General features: G+C 42.0%; 1 protein-coding gene across 4 annotated transcripts in view; it reads right to left on the bottom strand.

Annotated features, from left to right (window-relative positions):
* The window catches only part of LHFPL6 (LHFPL tetraspan subfamily member 6), a 231,540-nt gene extending 211,715 nt beyond the window's left edge, over positions 1-19,825 (bottom strand). For 3 of the 4 annotated variants that reach the window (XR_011506867.1, XR_011506866.1, XM_044777265.2), the window contains exons 1-2: positions 19,143-19,587; positions 17,059-17,632 (exon numbers count right to left, since the gene is read on the bottom strand). Coding sequence is in view for 2 of the 4 variants with exons in the window: in XM_044777265.2 (XP_044633200.1) it covers positions 17,059-17,443 (385 nt within the window). In the remaining 2 variants the exon portion in view is untranslated. Of the gene's footprint in view, positions 1-17,058; positions 17,633-19,142 lie in introns of all 4 variants that reach the window. The other variant, XM_014830420.3, reaches the window with a different exon arrangement.
* Between the last annotated feature and the right edge of the window lie 1,642 nt (positions 19,826-21,467).

The raw sequence follows: 21,467 nt of genomic DNA on the forward strand, positions 1-21,467 counted from the left end.
TCAAACTATGATCTGTGGCGGTCACATACAGCTAGTAACAAAATGCTTTTACTAGGTCCTGATAATAAGTCACCTGCAGATAAGAATATTACTAGTTCAAAAATTGGTTGGGGGAATGCCATGGGGAGCAAGAGCACACTAAAAGTAGACGAAAGTATAACCCAATGAAGTTCTTTATTTATGGTTCTTTCCCTATGGTTCTTTCTTAGTCGGCTTCTATTCACTACTTTACCCCCAATATCTAGAATGTTGCTTAGCACAGAGGAAGATCCAATAAATATTTGAGTAAAGAATGAGGGGTACTAACTGTATTTGAAGCCAAATGAACTACGAGTAATAGTCACCATTTATTGGCAATTTACTGTACCAGGCCCGAGATTACATGGCTTACATATATTTAAACTGCATGAAAACCCAATGAGTTAGTATTACTAGTAGTATTAGGTGAAGGAACTGAGGCGGAGCATCAGTAACTTGCCCGGGGCCATGAGGCAGACCAGTGGCAGAATTCAGCCATGTCTGTCCAGATCCTGTGTTCACTTGCTTTACATGACAACATGCGGCCGCAGAATAATGTGAACACGTGAACAAAGGCAGTACTTGAAGATTTGCTAATACAGGAAAAAAGTACTAACACTTCATTTTACTTACAGTCTTACAGAAATGGTTTTTTCTAGGATCTGATTGCATGTAAAACTCTGAAGCATCCCATGTGGGAAAAACTGTTGTTATCCTAAGCTGATGCTGTAAGTAATGTTACAAAAACAATCTGCCACAATTTAGAAGCCTAACAAGCTAAATAGGGAGAGTACAGAGAAATAAAAATATTTCCTTCGTCCGATATTTTCCACCATCTTAAAATCTCATCAGATTCAGATTTCCAGATCTGCTCTAACTGGACTGCAAGATTATTACGGTAAAACCACTCCACACAATGCACAAGTGTCTGAAATTACACTGAAGTCAAATGTACATAAAAAGGTGCCACACAGAGAAGAAAAGCTCACTGCTGTGTAATTTAATGAAACCTACTGAGCACCAAGGGCAGAGGCAGCCAAATTGAATTTTAAATAGTGCCTACCAGGAGGCTATAATCAGGATAGCCACCAGTGGGTGGATGAGATAAACGAACTCACTTTCTTTCCCTAGGTGATCAAAATAGAATGCCATCTTTAAGCAGAAGACCAGAAAAAAACAGAGAGAGACAGACAGGGTAAAATATTCATCCTTCACACCTCTGCTTTTTCACTACATGGTCATTTCTAGAATCTTCTTTCCACAAGGTACCTTTGTGTTAGTGAACATCATGCAGAATGATTTCTTTTCCTACCTTGATTTTTCTTGTAATCTATTCCAGAAAAATAAAATCTGTTCCTACAAAGTGCAAACTTCTCTGTAATCCTGGTCCACCAGTCAAGTGGCTATTAGGCAGTTGGCGCTATCCAAGGAGAGGCTTAGAGCTGAAGGTCAAGTTAGACATAGCTAGGAGCTTGCATTCCAACCATGAGAGCCAAATAGTAAAAGAAAATGTCAGGACTTAAAGCTATGTCTTTTTAAGAACAAATGAAGTAATACTCTCTTACATGAGGGTTTTCAAAGGCACTATTTTTATAAACCTATATATTTAACCCTGATCTTTCTCATGAGCTCTTTGCCCATGTTTCCAGCTGCCCACTTGACCTTCCACCTTGAAGTCCAACCAGAACCTGAACCACAAACTGTCCAGAACTGAACTCATCATCTTGCCTCACAACCACGCCTCCTTCAGACATCCCACTCTTCATAACGGCAGCCTCATTCAAGGAGGGACACCGATGTGAACACAGAGAGCTCACTCTCACCAAACGCAATCAGTTGCCAGGTCACGTTGATTGCATTTTCATGCCATTTTTGAGATCTCTCTTTGACTCTGACATTTCCCAGAGCCTCACTGTGTAGATCTCTAAGGAGTGGGCAGCAAGACCTAACCAAGTGAAGAACAGTCTGGTGGGACTTTCATCTTAGTGGGGTACTGGGAGGGTTGGGAATATAAGGAAATAAAGACAGAGTCAATTCTGTAAAGCAGGGTAGGAGAGAAGGTTGCAATTCAATGATTATGTGGCTACCTAGTCTAACCCCGAACAAATGGAAAAGCATTTCACAAAGGAATTTGATCAGTAGCAAAACATCCCAAACTCCTGGTATACCCATGCTTGGCCCTTTTTGTTTTTTTCATTGGGCAATGCTGAAGACTCATGAGAAAGGCTAAGGAGTTTGGGTAAGGCTGGCAGAAGCTGACCTGTTCCACAGCCTACTCAGTACATATATCTCACGAGATCTTGAGGACATCAACCAAATAACATCTCTCTGAACCCTCTTAGCACTTGCATCCCACTTGTCTATGCAATTCCTCATCCTAGAGTCTGAGCCTCTTGAAGGCAGACACTCTCATATTCAAGTCAGTATTCAACACCAGGCCTAACATCTACCATTTTGCAAAATATAACTTTAATCAACAGCTGCAAAATTGAACTGGATTGAAAACACACATATAATAGCTTTCCAAAGAGACCATATTATCAAGTATCAGGCAGAGAGAAAATTATTATTGCCTATTCTTTCCCAGGCCCTTTGCTAGGCTCTGGGAATAGCATGGTGAATACAACAGAGGAGGCCTCTGCCCTGAGGGTGATATACCAATAAGAGAAGAAAGCCATTATACATATAACTGCAAAATTAAGTAATCACAAGTGTGCGAAACTCGGTAAAAGAAAAGTACAGGGTACAAAATTTTAAGAGTTGCACCCCGTAACCAAATACCTAGATATCAGTGTTATTTAACTTACCCATTCAAACAATATATTGAAAGTTCACACTGACTTTTTATCTTTTCAAATATAGTAATCATTACCTCTACCTCAAAAGGACTGGTATAAGCGAAAGAATCCAGGTGCCTTCCAGCCAACTACCTCTCAACTTAACTCTTCAACAACCTGCCTTAAATGAACAAACTTTTCGTGTCAGCAGGTACAGGGACAAGCAGCACCTCTTCATCTCTTCATTGGCTTCAAACTTCTCAAGTCTCCTAACCAAATCCTTAACACTAATCCCTCTGGCTTCTGCCTGCCTCTCCAGCCTAGTCTACTCATCCTCCCTCATGCTTTCTGCTCTAGTTCACCTCAAAGGCAACCTGCTCGCTCACTCTGAGTGCTCTGTCCCTGCTGTTCCCTCCCTGGGATGCTCTCCCCTACCCTGTACCCCACCAACTTCAGGTCTCCACTTAAACCTGATGTCCTCAGGAAAGCCTTCCTTAGCATCCCCTACCTAGATCACAATTGCCCAGGATGCACCTCTTCTTCCTAACATTTATCACGTTTGTAATTTTACATTCATCTTGGGGAGTATTTGATCAACGTTCGTTTCTCTTACTAAAATTCTAGGCAGACAAGAACTATACCTTTCCGATCAGCATTGTATCTCCATTGCCTAGAACAGAAGTTGACACATAGCAGGCACTTAAAAATCATTTGTTGAATAAATGACTGGAAAAAAAGTACCACTGTACAGTACATTTTTCTTAATGTAGTTGCACCTAGTATGTCAACACTTTCAAGCCTTGTAAGCACTGGGGCAACTTCTCTTAAAGTTGAAATTTATGTTCTTCCTCGGAATACTATTAGGAGAATTATTTCTTACTTACTCAGAAGTGACTAAAGGGACTATAAAGGAATTTCCTTAATACCTAAGGATTACAATTTTCCATTTAGACTAGGTAATGCAACCCCAAATGAGAAAAATAAGCAAACAGCAACAGAAATGATGCACCATACACCAAATTGTAGAAAATACTGAGTCCATTGTAGTTCCCTTCTAGACATGAAGAGAACAAGGAGACTCTTATATTTGCATCCAAGACAACTGTACACACATAGTACGGGAAGAGAAATGATATGGGAGCTTAGATTGTTACGGGGAGCCAACGGTAGCCAGGACTGAGAAAAAGCTATTCCGACTTTGATCCTTTACCTATGTTCCCCCTTTCCAGCCACATGTATGTTGGAATGCCAAGGTCCTGTAGGGAAGCCAGTACTTCCTGTGTGTGCTCATCCCACCCAACATCATCAACTGCAATCTGCTACGAAATGGGAGGAATGTTAGTAGATTGCTGAGAGGACAATCTGGGTAATCTCATCATAAGACAATTTTAGGGGCATGTGTGTGTTTTTGTAGATGCAGGAGCTTAGTGGTAGAGATAAATGGAAGCAGCTAAGAACGTTATGCCTCATATAGTGACTCTCACCAAGGAGCACTATATCAAAAGAGGATTAGATTTAACCACAGAATCATACTAGTTTAGAGCTCAAAGGCGCATTACTTTTTCTCAAAAATTTGATGTGACAAATATATGGGAACCATAAATTACACTGGGGTGACACAAGTACATTTTGTGATTCATGGCCTTCAATGCAGTTGGCTCATGGGACATAACACTAACTCATCAATAATAATCAGAGGATAACTAGTTTCCCTTCTTGCTTTCCCTTAATATGCAGCTGTAACATGACTGACACACACTATGACAGCACTCTACTAGGTTTCCAAACTAAAAGATGCATTTACTACAGGTAACAGCAATTTCCAACTATAAACATGTTGATAACAACATTCATTTCTTTATAAATAAAAGTATAACTAAAAATGTCAAAATTTTTCATGAAAATAAGATGTATAAATTCAATCTTACATCTACTTATTGTTTACATATTTACACACATTATTTCCTGCACTTTTAGGGAGAGAAAAAGAAAATGTCTGCTTGTGAGAAGCCAGTGAAGTTCAATGAGTCTGACAGCTACTTGAGCTGTCATCCAAATGCTCCTCTGAGAAGCCCCCGGGTGTGCTGAGCAGTCAGGCGCTCTCACTTTCACACAGACGAATATGCTAACAATTCTAAAATCAGAGATATCCACATGGTAAAATTGTACAGTAAGTTATATCTACACACCATGGTAACAACATTACTTATTACTTTTTAAAATGTCTCACTCTATAATCAAAAACAGAGCTGCTGTAATTTAAGTCATATTTTCTTGTTTTGTTTTGTTTGTAATTTTCTGAGGGACTAGAAGGAAAAAAAGGAAAATGTCTGGTTTCTTATATAAACAGATACATAAAATTACTGAGCTATTCATTCATTTACTCATCTATTCTTCTAAAAATAGGAGCAGTAAGACTGGTGTGCCTCTACCTCAGAAATGTCTTCAAACTCCTTTTCTCTTTATTCCCACAGTTCCAATGATTTTCTCACCATCTCTGGCTGAGACAGGTATAACAGGCCTCTCACTACCTTTCCTGGTTTTGGTTGCTCCCCAAATCAATCTTTACTCCTCATTGTTACTAGGTTATATGGTTTGTAAGTCAATTTTACCTATAACCACTCAAAAGCTCTAGTTTAATTAAGTATAGAATCCTGAGTATGGACTATAAACAGAGCCCTTCACAACCTGATTCCTATGTCCTCCCCATTTTATCGTGTGTCACGTCACCCTCGCCTCATACCTTATAGTATTTTGCCATTCCCCGAACTCACATCAGATCTTTTTACAACTCCTTGGCTTTGAGAACTTGACATACCCTCTGCCCCAAGGCCCAGGGTCTTCTGCTCATTCTTCAGACCTGGTTTAATTAGCACCTCTGCTATGAAGCCTTCGCAGATCCCTCCAGACAGGTCACTCCCTCTCCTGTGCTCCTACAGCATTTTGTTCACACTTTAATGGATTCTGGGTATTCCTAGATTAAACGCTTGTGATTTTTGTCTATTCACCAAAACTCACAAAAGTTCATGGTATGACATAATCCACCACTTGGCTGAAGTAGGAATTTGAATTATGTATTACATTTTATCCAGGGAAGCAGAAACCATCCTAGGTATTTCAAATGCAGAGAAGTTAATTTAACACAGGAAATTGGTTACACACATGATGGAAGAGCTAAAAAGCCAAACAAGAGTTAAAGAGGTGACCCAGAAATTGGCAACTGTTCTCATCCATTAGACTGGAGTGATACTGGGAGAAGATGGTGTTACCAATGACTAGAAGAACTGAGATGTCTAACTAGGGTATCCTCGTGACGCTGGCTTCCTGACAGGAGCTGGGACCATGAAGGGCAGGGCTTTCCAGAAGAGACAACTGCTTCCAGAGATATCACCCAAGGAGGAGCTAGAGAGGGAGAAATACACTGGCTTCTCTCTGCCTCCTGTCTTGCAAAAGTGCCTCCCGCTGGCTGAACCTACCTAGATGCCAAGTGTCAAGGCTTCTGGGAAATGTAATCTCCTGTGATACACAGCCAAGCAGGAGGAGGGCAGAATGGAAAATGACTGGCACACTATGTGAGGCTGCTGAGCACCTTACTTGGCTGCCGAGTGAGCCTTGCCAGCTGATGACTCTCTGCGGCAAAACACGGAAGTGTGTGTTATCTATCATGAGTCCTTTGCATTGTAATTACACCTCACATGTTGGCTTTCTCCATAAGACTGTGAGCTCCTCAATCCCAGGCACCTTATCTCAATTTGCATCCCAACACCTACCAGGGTATTTGACGTATAGGAGGCATTCAATAAATACTGTTAAATTCCTGTAAACACTAATCCCCTGGATTTACAACATACTTTAACTCAGCATTTCCCAAAGTTTGCTCTGCTGGTCATTAATTCAAAGAGATGTTAATGTCTATTACAGGTAAATAGCACTCTGCCATTCCCAAATAAGTTTGTGAAACACAGTGTTCAACAAAGTTAAGCTGGTGTCTTAGTCCATTCGGGCTCCTATGACAAAATGCCATAGACTGAGTGGCTTATGGACAACAGAAATTTATTTCTTACCATTTCTGGAGGCTGGAAGTCAGGGATGGATGCCAGCTGGGTGGCAGACTTCTCCTTGTAGCCTCACATGGTAGAAGGAGCAAGGAAGCTCTCTAGGACTCCTTTTAAAACAGCATTAATCTCATTCATGAGGGCTCCACCCTCATGACCCAATCATCTCCCAAAGGCCCCACCTCCCAATACCATCACATTGGGCATCAGGATTTCAACAAATGAATTTGCAGAAGGACATCAATATTCAGACCATAGCAGCTGGTTTCTTTATTGCAGAAAATAAATAAAGCTCATTCAGAGCTTTTAAAACGTGCTTGAAGAGAGAGGTAGTATTAGGCAGTATCATTTCAACATGCATGACTACAGAACACTTTTTTTCAAAGGACTAACATTATGCAGGGACAGGAGTTAAGGGGGCATTAATTTAAATGTCTTCACATTTGTGGCATTATTTTATTTTGCCTTTGAAATATTCCTGTGAAGTAGAGAGGAACAAGGGCACACCTCACAGTTTAAAATGTTGCTAATACATAATTAAAACTAAACAATACATCATGTATTAATTGAATCTATAAGATGTCATTTACTATTCTAATCACTGTAGGGCTAGAAGAAAAATATAAACCTTAGCTCCTGCTCTATTTGAAGAGGTAAGACATACAAGAGAAAGAGAACAATAAAATGGAACTTCCTTTTGATCTGAGAGTATTTTTATACAGTTGGTCCTAATTTAAGATAGTTCAACTTAACGATTTTTTGACTTTACCATGGTGCAAAAGTGACAGGCAGTAGAAGCTGTACTTTGAATTTTGAGTTTTGATCTTTTCCTGGGCTAGTAATATGCAGTATGATCCTCTCTCCTGATGTTGGGCAATGGCGGCGAGCCACACCTCCCAGTCAGCCACAGATACACTTACAGCCATTCTGTATCCATAGCATCATTCTATTTTTCACCTTCAGTACAGTATTCAATAAATTACATGAGATATTCAACACTTTATCATAAAATACGCTTTGTGTTAGATGACTTTGCCCAACTATAGGCCAATGTAATTGTTCTGAGCACATTTAAGGCAGGCTAGGCTAAGTTATGATGCTCGGTAGGTTAGATGTATTAAACGCATTTTTGACTTAACCAAATTTTCAAGTTAAGATGGGTTTATTGGGGTGTAACCCCCATCGTACATCGGGGAAGATCTGCACATGTTTTAGTACATCAAGGTATCTGGTGTTGTCTGATTATTGAAAATACGCAATGGTAAATTAATTACTGAAGTTATAAGCAGGTCAGTTCTGGAGCTTCCATTACAATTAGAGCTTCATAAATTCTAAGAGTAAATAACTAACTGGTGTGACATCTACCATATAAAGAAAACAAGGGATTGGCTCCCCCGCAACACAATCATTAGTCAACAATATCAATGCGCCAGAACCGGGACAGTGTTGAATCCAAGCTCCTGAGCTTCTAACAGCGAACATTCCAAAGCCCTGGGAAACCCCTGGACTCTGTTAGCGCAACCTAGCCAGAACTCCATTTGTTTCTATCATAACATTTTATTGATCAAGATTGAAAAAGTAGAACCTTATCCTTCATTTCTGAAGACAGACACGAGCTCCTTGGCTTTGTTACTTAAGTATGTCCTCTGGAATTAGCATTATCTTCAGCCCTAACAAAGAATCATCACAAGGCCTTCTAACAATGGAATACCTACACTGGAAAACTTCGCCAGCATGCAATAACGAGAGATAAAGTTCTTCTGTTAAATAATTTTTAAAAGACAGAATGTTTGCTTTTGGCATTTTCCCCTAATGGTCTCTCTACTACATACTACCTTATTAACATTAACCTGTAACGTATTTTTTAAGAAATGGCAAAAGGTTGCTATATCATAACACTACAAGTGGTTCTATCCTACTATAAGCATAAACTAAGGACCAAAGAAACAATAAAAATATCTATCCATATTAAGAGACTTATTATCGATCATGGTCAGAAATTCTGAATTCTATATATAATACAAGGTAGAATTTCAATTAACACTTTAATATCATGGGGATAGCATAAACAGCTCAATGGATAACTAATGGGATAACTTTGAGTGTCCTCTAAAATTCAGTATTCTCAACTACAAAAAAGAATAAATTACCTGCCTCACTGGGGGAAATGAGAACTGACTATGTTCCACAGATCACCCATCCATTCTGGGTGCTGGACACAAATATATTAGGAAAACACTTAATTCTGCACTTAATACTATACTTTCCCCATTCCCCTTAGGAGACTGGTTATACGTATCAACATACTAAAGGCTCTGTGAGTTCTGCTGTAAGGAAATCTATTAACTTTCCATAACCAAGTGTTTCTCAAGTTTACTTGTTCCCAAAACTATTTCACTTTTCCTGTTAACACCTGCTGGTACACCCAGGAATCAGAGTTCCTCAGAACACACTTGAGAGTGATGACTTAAGAGGAAAAAGATGAATTTTAATGACATCAAACAATAGAAGTTTCGAACTTAATGCTGTTATTCCTTCTAATTATAACCAACACACACATAAGACACCCTTGCCCACTTGGCGGTAGCTGGAGAGTTCAAGTACTAACAGTGTAACGATGATGACTTTGTGCGGAGCGCAAATTTTATGCATCCTGTGATCCTGTAGAGAACGATGTAAAGCTCTCTTGAGTGTGCATTTTGAGGTTTTTAAACAGGAATAGTTAAGAATTCACATTCCTCAGTTGGTTTTCTTTGTAAATAACAACACGTTTTTACAAGACAGCTAATCAATTTGCAGTCTGTGTTGGCGAGGCTAACTAACCCACACTGACCCTGGCCTCAGTAGTATCTGGCTACAGGTGTGTCAGCTGGTGGTAACAAAGGGAAGTTACGTTAAAATCAAATCACTCTCTTAGAAAGACTCTACTCCAGGCAAAGTAAGTGAAGATGTGGACCATGTCAAAAAGAACAATCTAAATAATTCTAGACAAAACACCTTGCATAGTTGCTAACGTGACAGGCCCAAGAGCAATGGATAACTCTTTACTTCATCATTTTAAGAAATATTATCATTATTATTTTTGACTTCAGAGATACAATCTCAGGAAGTAAAAACCAGTAACTCAAAACAGGGAAAAACTGAGTACACCTGGAAGGACAGAAGACGGGGATTTGAGTGTATCCTAACTAACGTGGACTGGCAGCAGCACACTGCCACAGGGTGAGGGATGCAAAACAAGCACTGGGAATGATAGCGTGTTTGTGATCTGCAGCTGGAGTCACAAATTGAAATAGAGTCATCATTCAAGGATAGCATGGAAAAGATTTTGTTCTGCTTTCTGAGTCTATACACAGGTGTGACCATCACCAGTAACACGTAAGGTCAGTAAAATAATAAAAGGAGAACACAGTTATAAACTGCTCTGTTCCTACACTAATTCTGATATTTGCTGCTTATATCACATGGTCCCCAAAATAACAACTATGGATGGAAAGAGATTGATAACCCATAATTAGCTTAACACTTGGTATAAGTCTATGCCCCCATTCCAGTAACACGTAAGGTTTGAAGTGAATTAAATTGGTTCACATTTCTCAAAATGCAGTCTGTGGATCATGCGTGTCTAGAATCCCTGGGGAGTTTGTTAAAAGTGCCTCACCTGGGCCCACACCCACCGAATCAGACTCTCTGGGACAGGGCTCGGGACTCTCCCCATGGAATAAACTCTCAGGTGACTTTTAGGCCCATTAGAGAACTAAAAGAATATTGTATTGAATGCTGATGTCAATTATCAATATGGAGAACCTGGAGGCTTCATAGGAAAGTCTGAAAACAATGAAAAACTTTCCACGGGGCCAGCCTGGTGGCGTAGTGGTTAAGTTTGCACACTCTGCTTCAGCAGCCCGGGGTTCACAGGTTCAGATCCTGGGCGCAGACCTACGCACTGCTCAAGCCATGCTGAGGTGACGTCCCACATACAAAATAGAGGAATATCAGCATGGCTGTTAGCTCAGTGACAATCTTCCTCAAGCAAAAAAGAAGAAGATTGGCAACAGATGTTCGCTCAGGGCCAGTCTTCCACACACAAAAAAAACAACTTTCCAAACTAAGGCTTAGTAAAACAAGTTCCTCTGGAGGAAAAATAAGTATTTGAAAAACTAAGGCTGTAACAATGACTATTTGATGTAATTTTAAAACATTATTAGATACAAACATAGAAAATTGGTGTTTTCGTTTTTATAAAACATCAGTTAATTCGTCAACATCCCTACCTTTAACAAATCCAGAGCTTGGAGTAGATGCTATCCATGGCTTCTCTTTGGGTTGTCTACACTGCATCTCCCTTTCACTCCTTCCTGGCTGGCAAAGCCCCACTTGCACTGTTGCACTGTTGAGGCTTCCATCTCAAGCTTGCTCCTCTTTATTAGAGCTGTACATAGGACATCTGATTGTGATAAAAGGTGTGGTCTGTGGCCCTAGAAAGTACTACTAGTCAGCAAGAGTGCATCATCTTCTTCCCTAGAGATGTTTAAGACCAGGTGAGCTTCTCCTTTGTCAAAGCTGACTTAAGTACCATCCTCCCTGGCAGCAGAAGCTCAGACGGGCTGATTCCTGAGTGCCCTCCTGGCTTAACCATTCTGCTTTCCCGAGATACACATGGCTTTACCAAGTTGTCCAAGGGCTGTCCTGGCTCCTCTCTGTGATCTGCAGAATGGTCTCCATGTCTTTCAATTAGCAATTCCTTACTGAAAATCCACTACATGAAAACTACAGAGGGCGTATTAAGGTCTTATTTTGAGTTCTCCAACTACAGAATCTTGTTTCTGGTATAGGACAATGGTAAATGAAAGAATATATATAATAGATATGAATATATTATATAATGTATGTATTATAATGTGAAAATTAATAAAGGGAAACCTCATTTAAAATGGAGTCAGGAAGCCAGAAAGGGGAGCTCCCATATAGTGCCACTCGAGGTCAATTACAGGAAAGACAGTCAATTACAGACCCTGACAAAAAGATGTCAACAAGAAAGAATCTTCAACTACAGGGAGAAGTGTACATTTCATCTCAAACAGAAATCAACTACCCCAACAACCTAGCCAAGGAGAAACTATCACCACCCCAAACTCTTGTTTTTCCCCAATGGACTTTCAGTCAACACAACCCCTTCCAGTTTCCTCCTTTTTCTCTACAAAATAATGTTCCTCTCCCTTGTTTGTTGGATTTGCATATGGTCCACCATAGCATGCATATCCCAAGTTGCAATTCTTTGGCTATTCCCAAATAAATTCATTTTGCTGGTAAAACAACTGGAAGTTTTATGATTAAAGTTAAAAATAATTGTAATAAGTATATAATACAAATTAAGAGAGAGAACTCCAGGAAAATTTTCTGTGACAAAAACAAGAAAAGATGGAACAAGGATGTGCTCAGCCAATACCAAACTACAGAGGTGGGGGTCGTTTTATGGTCCAATTGGAGAGGTTTATATCAGATCATGATACAACTAAACTTTGTGTAAGTTCTGAAAGTAAACCATTTACCCGAAGTCACATTTTTCAAAATATGAAATAGTTAACTTAGAACAGGGTTCTCAAGGTGTGGTCTCAGAACCAGCATCAACCGCAAACTTGTTAGAAATGCAAATTATCAGCCCCCACCCCACCAAACCTACTAAATCAGAAATTCCTGGGTGGGCTCCAAAAACGGTTTTAAAAGTCCTGCAGGTGATTCTGATGTACACTTACATTTGAGAACCCTGGCTCAGAACTCAAGACACCTCCCCTGGGCCTGATATCACAAGTCCGAGGGAGCTGAATGGAAAAGGAGTAGTTCGTACTCTACAAGGTGTAATTCAAAGAGGAACAAAAGAGCACTGCCTGTTCCCCCAACTGACCCAAGAAATGCCCGCATTTCTGAAAATTAGGGCAACTTCTTTCAGTTAAGACACTGTCACTAAAAAGTCACTATGCCCATTAATACGCCAACACATCATTGATCTTACTCCTCAGCTGTCACTTGACAGAGAGCCTGGATATGAAGGAAAGCGTAATGTGGTGTATCATATGACAGATCAGGGTTAAAGTGGACCAAGTGGAGAAGAGTCCCAAGCTCTCATCCTAAAGGGATGAAAGACAGGCCCGGGTGGGACCCTACGGTGAGGGAACTCTGGAGAGGCAATGATGCTTCCAGCACATAGAGAAAGGGATGCTCAAAGAAACACTTTGTCATCATTACTGTCTTGAGCAGCAGTTAACTATCAATTAGTTGAGGAGATGGTCTCCCCTGGCTTCTTGGAACAGAACACAGTCTAAACTGGAAAGGTAGTTGTTTGCCACTGATTAGCATTCCACACCCATTTTATACATAGATGTGACTCACGTTCAAACTAATGAATTAGGGGACTCTCTTTGGTGCCCTCTCCTTACAGCACCCTCATTTTCCTAACATGAAATCTACAAATTCAGATCCTGACGTTCGTAAGCCTCAGTTGACAGAACTTATAGATAGATTTAATATGTCTTTGCAATGCTCTTATATGTTTCACTTACAGAGCACGTAAATAAGACATTTTACTAACACGTACATCAAAAGTTTGACATTAATCTTTTAAAACTCTGCTAAAGTACTTAATCACTACAAGAGTATTCAAAAGCACATAATTTCATATTCAACAGACAACATTAAAACCTCTTTCTTGGGGCTGGCTTGGTGGCGCAGCGGTTGAGTTCGCACATTCTGCTTCGGCGGCCCGGGGTTTGCTGGTTCGGATCCCAGGTGTGGACATGGCACTGCTTGGCAAGCCATGCTGTGGTAGGCGTCCCACATATAAAGTAGAGGAAGATGGGCACAGATGTTAGCTCAGGGCCAGTCTTCCTCCGCAAAAAGAGGAGGAGTGGCAGCAGATGTTAGCTCAGGGCTGATCTTCCACAAAAAAAAAAAGGAAAAAAAAACCTCTTTCTCATAAACACTATTACTGTACTACATACATGTTAACATTTTTATTATATGTTACCTTTCTCAAAGTCTTTCTACATGCCTTTTAAAAACTCAGTTGAGGGTAAAACTCACCACAGACTGGTTTTTAAAAATTATGACAGGGCCGGCCAGTGCCGCAGCAGTTAAGTTCCCATCCTCCACTTCGGCGGCCCAGGGTTCACCAGTTTGGATCCCAGATGCGGACGTATGCACCACCTGGCAAGCCATGCTGTGGCCGGTGGGCCACATATAAAGGAGAGGAAGATGGGCACAGATGTTAGCTCAGGGCCAGTCTTCCTCAGCAAAAAAAGAGGAGGATTGGTGGCAGATGTTAGCTCAGGGCTAATCTTCCTCAAAAAAAAGAAAAAAGAAATTAAAAAATCATGACAAAAACGTGACTTAAAATGTAAGATGGACATGGTAGCAATTAAAGTTGATGTGCCAGTGACCACAGGAAATGCAAACGTCTTGATTCCTGGAAGCATTCCTCCTATAAGGGAGCAAACGTCCATGGACAACAGTCCCACATTGTGCTATTCTATCAGTTGACAGGTGACATTTTAACCTCTAACCAAGCATAGCAAGACGATTCAAAATTAAGGTTGACACTTTGTCCTTTAACTAGATCCAAAGTCCTGCAGGGGTCTCCCTGCCTGATGTTATACCATATGTGCAAACTCAGACACAGCAGGCAGGGTTACGCAGGATGCCTCTGTACTCTGCCATTCTCCCGCTTCCTGTTGTTTTTGGAGCAGCCCTAACTTTAGCTAAACATAACCTTTCTGGGTGGATCATTTTTAGCGAGAGAATCCGCCTTCTAGCAGAGCAGTCTGTATGTTGACTGCATGTCTGAAGCAATGCCAACTATGGAATTCAGAGAACTCACTGGTTTGGTATTTTGCAGTTTTTATGAAACGCACCCATTTTAGGAAAAACTCATAAAATAAACTTACTTACCACTTTAGTTTTTAGGAATAAAATCCAAACAATTATGGAATGAACAACAGGAGGAATTCTTTTTGAAGCGTTTGTCAACTGGTCTACCGTTAATTGATAGTGATAATGATAGTGATGAATGGCAGATTTTTCAAAACCTTTTCCATAATTCAAGCTACTTTTTCATTCAAAATTTACTATTATCTTGGGTAGTGGGATGTACTTACTTATTTGTGCCTTCAAGAGGTGTGAATGGGAAAAAGCCTCTTAGGTTTTACATTCAGAATTTTTTTTTGACAGATAGGAGAAATAATTAGGAGAAATGAGAGAATACCAACTCTAGTAATAAACTGCATCCTTAGCTTAATGTCAGTGGTTCTTACCAAGCCAGAGTTCACAAAAAGCATATACAAAGAAAACAAAACAGTCCTTTGAAAAATATATACAACTTCCCCAACGGTCTTTCCCCTTGACTTTTCCATAAAGTAGAACATTTAGCTCTATATAATTCCAGAAAATCTATACATGGCTTACAGAGGGAAGCATAAATCTCCTGGGTGTCAGATTCACTTCCTGGTGCCTTCCTTCATTATACATTTAAAGATAATCAATAAAAACTGATTTCTCTTTGTAAGCATTTTCCTGTTCTGCCAGAAATAATAGCAGTCCCTGCCCTAAAATGAAGGAAAAAAAATGGAAAGTAACATTTACCATAAGAGGAGAAAAAGAAACTGCCTAAGCATTTTTCCTGAGCCAAGTGAAACACGAACAGCAAATCAAGTTTATTCGTAAAGAAAAAAATTTTAAATACTCCTGGCATTAGATCTATTCTTAAAATCTGCAGGATCAACAAGTTTTCCAACTCTGGATTTATATTTCAACTTTCAACAACCACCTCTTTATGTGTCCTAATAGTTTTACTGTATTTCTGTATGAATATCACATGCAAGACTGTTACTCGACGTCGAACACTGAAGCAGTAACAAGAGGACGGTTAAGTCCCCAAATTGCATCCTAGGGCAGAGATGCAAAACCACAGGGAAAAAACAGATGAGAACAAAATTACATCCGGTGAGGAAATAAAGAACTGCAGACAACTCTATCTCGTCTCAAAACACAAAACTTTTTGCCACTTGCATTCTCAGCACAAGAATTTTCTTGTTTAAAATGTTACTTGAAAGTTTTATATTAAATACTCTGAAATAATCTGTTGGGGTTTCTCCAACATTGTAGACTCTATCTCAGAACTATCCATTTTTATTTCTTTTGCTTCTTCTGGATTTGTCACAAAAGACTGTAAGAAAACACCAAATGGAAGAGTAACAGACTTTTACTTTGTAAGGAAGTTACAAATATATTTTATACGTTTTCCTGGCTTCCTATTTCCCCTCACTCTATACTATCTATGAAGGTTGTCATATTTCCCCAGAGCAGATTATAAATCAGACAAGTTCAGCCCGTCAGGTTGAAAACTGGAGGTGAAAGGTGCAGTGGAAAATATATAAAGTATAATTAAAACCATATGACCAGAGATATTGAAGCAATACTTGTTGGAGGAAACCCAAGTAAAAATCAAACCTCTCCTGGTGTTAGTGAGACTACCCGGTCCATTGGGGCCAAGCACACATCATTTGCTAAATATTCTTTTTTTTTCCCTTCACGGCAAGACCATCGAGGGAACTTCAATCCTAACCAGGTCATTAAGCCTACAGCTATCTTTGTAGCATAAAGAAATTCATGGTTGTTAATGTAAAACTGATCTCGCCTTTAAAACAGTTACCACTTACTCAGAAATATAGTTTAAGTTTGGGCAAGGGTCCATTTTTCATCCATCAAACAGTATTAAAGACTCATGATGACAATGTTGAATCAAAAATCTTTTCTACGAAGAAGTCTTCAACTCTAAAGACCTGAGGATTCCAGAAAGACACAGATCATCTAATTGCTTACTGTTGAACATAAAGAGCAAGAAGCTATGAAATGCAGACTGTCTCCCCTACTACATTATAAACAACCTAGATATTACTGCCTCACGTAGGTGGTACTTAGCAGGCCAATGATGTATATATGTCTAAGGATGTGCAGGAATTAAGAGTTCTTGAAGTTGTAAAGCAATTCCAGTAAAAATCTTTGACTTTAACAATCTATCACCAAAGCAATTCCATGCCTATTTCTCCCGAGCATTCCAAGTGTCAAGTATAGTAATCTCAGTAGACAACTGGAACATAATTTTCAATATTGCTTTGGGATTCTGGTAAACAACTCAAGTTTAGCAAGTCACTTACCCCCCAGAAACTGAATTCCTCCAGCCACTCTTCCCACAGTCCTGGAGATGAGCTCCGACACACAGCAACCCATGAGGGCAGTGAGAGCCACCAGGAGGAGGAGGCCACAACCCAGGCCTGTCACGATGGTACAGATCCTCCATTCTGCGCTGGGGATGCCCTGGAAGGAGGCATAGCGCCCACATTCCTCCACCATCACCATCATCTGCCGACTCTCATCATGCACAGGATATGAGCACCTCCGGAAAGTACCGAAGGACACAGGCTTGCCCAGCTGTGATCCCCAGAGCCAGTAAGGCATGAAGAACCCCACGCAGGAGGTGGCAGCACAAAGAAAAGAGAGCAAAGCCCAGATCACCCCGGTACAAGTCAGGCTGGATGCCATCTTTCACCAGATAGGGCAATGAGGACCCAAAGTGACTGCCCTGGGACTACAGGAGTGAGGGAAGTTGTGAAATCACCAGGGAACCACAGGTAATCCACAGTTCTGTAATGGGGAGTGTCTATTAATGGAACAGGTCTTCAGTCTCACTGGGCATCAGGTTCCCATCTTCTGTAGTAAGGATGATGGTCCCTGGTAAAACAATAAGAAATATTAAAAGTTAAATGTTTTTAGAGACGTGATAACACCAATTCAGTTGGTCTAGAACTTTCAGTTAATAAACATTCAAACTTGCCTCAACACTTCAAAAGCGGGATGAACTAATTCTATAAACTTCTCTATGATTCAAGTTTTGTCAAACTAGCTCAAAGCTTTTTCATTTCTTTATCTCCTGTAAATGCTCCCAAATTAACTCTGACAGCTATTTACCTAAAGAAATTCAGGACTTTTATTTGCCATGCCAGTGAATTCATTTCATATCCTCACATTAAGGGTAATGTAGCATTTTTACTGGCAGCAAACATAATTCTGAATATTACAATAAAATGAACCATATCATGGTTTATTTGGCTTGGAAGTTCATGCTCATAATTCGCAGCAACTTTTCTGTGTCCCTTTAGGTGCAGTAACTCTCTGCATGAGCCCAAACAAAATAATTAAGATCATTTTCACAACTGCAGAGCACCATAAATTCAACAAACATTATGTAGTGTCTAGGCTCATAGAATGGATGGAACCATTAGGCACTCCCAGTTCTCACTCAGTAGCGTTTGTGAATTCCTTGGGTCTTAACTGTCTTCTAGTGAAAATGAAAGAAAGGCTGTGTATGACTTATTCTCCTGTCTGCAGTTTTGATTCAGTGGTTCCAATAAAATTAATGGAACCATCCCTCCTGCTGAATGATTGTCAGATTGTCCAATCTGAAAAGTAATCCATACTTTCCAGTATTCCACATCGAACCCCAGTCATTCAAATGGTTCCACCCCTCCTTCCCTTTCAGAAAGAGTTCCTGAACCATTTCCCACACTTTCCGTAAAGAAATGAATACAGCAGCACAGAGCCCACGCACCCTACATTTGCATGCCCAGAACTCTTAACTCCAGCTTTCTGAGTCCACAGCAAACTCCCTCTTCCCTCACCTCGCCCCTTTCCCAGCCCTCGCCCCTATCGTTTTCTTTCCACCCGCCGTCTTATTTCTAGTCCAATATGTCACTTTGGGGGAGCTCCGGCTACCTCTTTTTTTTTTTTTTTAAATCTTGTCAACTGCGGTCAGCGTTAATGGCTGAAGTTGGTCTGTCTGGGCCATGAGGCTGGGGAAGACGAGCGCGGGGCGGCACCGGGGGAGGAGGGCCCTCATCTCCAGCTGGGGTAAGGCATCTCTCCCAGACAAGCCCATAGTCAGCCCCCTGCCGTGGCCTCGCCCGCCCTGCACCCTGAAAACACAATGCTCCCTCAACCCAAAAGGATGGAGAGGGGCATTTTCCGGCCGGCCCCCTGGCGAAGGGAGGGATAAGGATGGGAAGGCAGCACCCCCCGGAGGCAGACGCCAAGAGCGGACGCGGCAGGCAGCGAGAGGCGAGCGAGCAGCCAAGCTCAGGAAGTCCGGAGCCCGGGAGCAGCCCAACTCCGGCGGCGGGGACGAGGGGCCCCGGAGAGAAAGGAGCGCAGCCCACGCCCGCGGGGCGGCGAGCGCTTTACTCACATGGCCGGCGGGCGGCGGCCACCTTCTCTCCCGAGTTCGGGGCGCACGCACAACTTGCTGTCTTTCCCGGGCGGAACATCCACGGCAAAGAAGACGCTCCTTCCTTCGCCGCTGTCTTAACAGCCGCCGCGATCCCGGGCCCGACGTGGGAGAGCGAGCGGGCCGGACAGGAGGCGGAGAGTCCGCGGAGGACCGGCCGCGCGCGCGCCCAGCGGAGCCCCCGCTCCCCGCGTGTGTCCGGCGAGGCTCGGGCGGAGCGCTGTGGCCGCGCGGGCGCCCGGCTCGCAAGCAGCGGAGCGGCTCTCCCTTTGGCAGGCGAGGCACGCACCGCCTCCTCCCCTCCGCTGCCGAGCCCTCCTCTTTCTCCTGTCCCCTCCCCTCGCGCCGGCAGACCCACAGCAGACAGTCCGGGGACGCGGGGCGGCCGGCGACCTTCCCAGTCCGTGGGGTGGGGTGGGGTGGGGTGGGGAGGGAAGGGGGCGCACCCCGCTGCTGACGGGGTGCAAGCTCAGCCCCCGGGGACAGATTTCGTGGCTCTCCAGCCCCAAGCCCTTTCGTGACCTCCTCTCGACGCTCCTTCAAAAAGAGTGGAGGAGGCAGGCAGACTGAAAAGTAGGGGAGAAAGTTGCTTGTCTCTCGGTTGCTCCCGAGGGGCCACGGAAGATGCGACACGTTCCCTGTCTGCTTTTCTGGGTCTGGTGTTTGGGGTTTAAGCTCCAGTTTCCTGCCGCCTTTAGGAGATGTAGATAGAAGGAGACCCTTAAAGACTGGCTAAAATGACCCCTTTGAGCTTTCAGGAGTCTCCTGGGATGTAGTCACTTGGGAAGAAGATGAACAAGGCCAGTGTGGGCGTGGGAATGAGAGACAAGAGCGGAGAGCCCGAGGCTCTGGAACTCCATCAGGAGGCCGCCTTTGCAGACAGCCCAGGAAGAAGACAGGGGGAGACTTCCAGCGCGCCTCTCCCAAGAGATACTTTCTTTGGGAACTGCTTTCAAGGCCTTGCGCGCCCTCTCCCTCCCTCCCTCCCTCGTTTCTTCCTTCCCCTTCTCGCCCTCCCTTCCATCCCCCTGTCTAATCAGTCTTGCAATCAATACCACCACTGAATTGCTTTTCTGAGAGACAACTGATTTTGATTTCCCCTCTGGAGTTGAGGTCTTTTTTGGCTTGTCATTAGCGCCAACACCTTTGGAAGTTTCGAGCTACTTTCAGTAGACGACAATGGGAGTCTCTGCTGCAGACAGTATTTTAAGAATCATGCCATCTGGGAACAGCTGTTTGTGAAGCAAATACTTCCTCAGATGCAGTTTATGAAGTGCTTTTTCAAAGTAGTTGAAAGAAATAAATGGGTAGGTATATATTCCATAGTAAATTTTCAAATTGCACCATTTTAATTAGCCGTGATGGTGTACATTTTCCCCAGAACTGCTGCTGGAGATGTGCATTCTTTCATTATTATTTTGAAAGGCTTTGAGTAATTGGTTCCAACCCTTTTGAGGTCATAGACCTTTTTAAGAACATGATGAAACTGATGAGCCTCCTAGGAAAAAAACGCATGTATTAAGCTTTATCACAGCGGTTCTCAAGGGCTAGAAGGGAGAGTATGCCCCCCCCAGGGGACATTGGCAAGGTCTGCAAATATTTTTGATTTTCATGGTCAGGGCAGTGCTACTGGCATCTAGTGGGTGGAAGCCAGGAATGTTGCCAAACACCCTACAATGAATGGGACTGCCCCCCAGAATTATGCAGCTGGAAATAGCAATAGTGCCAAGGTTGAGAAAACCTATTTCAGTGAAATATCAGATGATTTCCTGTTCCCCTGCAGCCCATCCGTGAATCCCAGATTCAGAATCCCTGATTTAAATCATCTTGTACAAATCACTGGTTATTGAGCTCAGCGACAGCATATTAACGATTGGTCTGACTTCCAGCTATGTACCACACCCTTAGTTATCACACAGAGCCTTCGTATCTATATAAAGTGCAGGTAGAAGATATGACTGTATAAAGACTAAATAATGATAGTGAGGTTCTGGCTCAACTTCCACACAACCTGCTGGGGAAATTGGGCCAGGACACTTTCTCAAGCTTAGGGGTGTTCCAAGCAGTGAGGTGCATGGCTGCTATGAAGTTTTTGATGTGTGCCAGTCACCACACTAACTTTTCTTTTAAATTACTTTATTCTCTAAAAAAAAAAAAAAAAAAAAAAACTACGAAGAAGGTGTAATTATTATTTTACAGAAAGGTTAAGTAATTTTCCTGAGAACTTACAGCTAACAAGTGAACTTTAAAAAATCTCATTATCTGCATTCTAATGAACAGAGTAAA

The sequence above is a fragment of the Equus asinus genome, chromosome 11 (assembly GCF_041296235.1).
Source record: "Equus asinus isolate D_3611 breed Donkey chromosome 11, EquAss-T2T_v2, whole genome shotgun sequence".
NCBI lineage: Eukaryota > Metazoa > Chordata > Mammalia > Perissodactyla > Equidae > Equus > Equus asinus.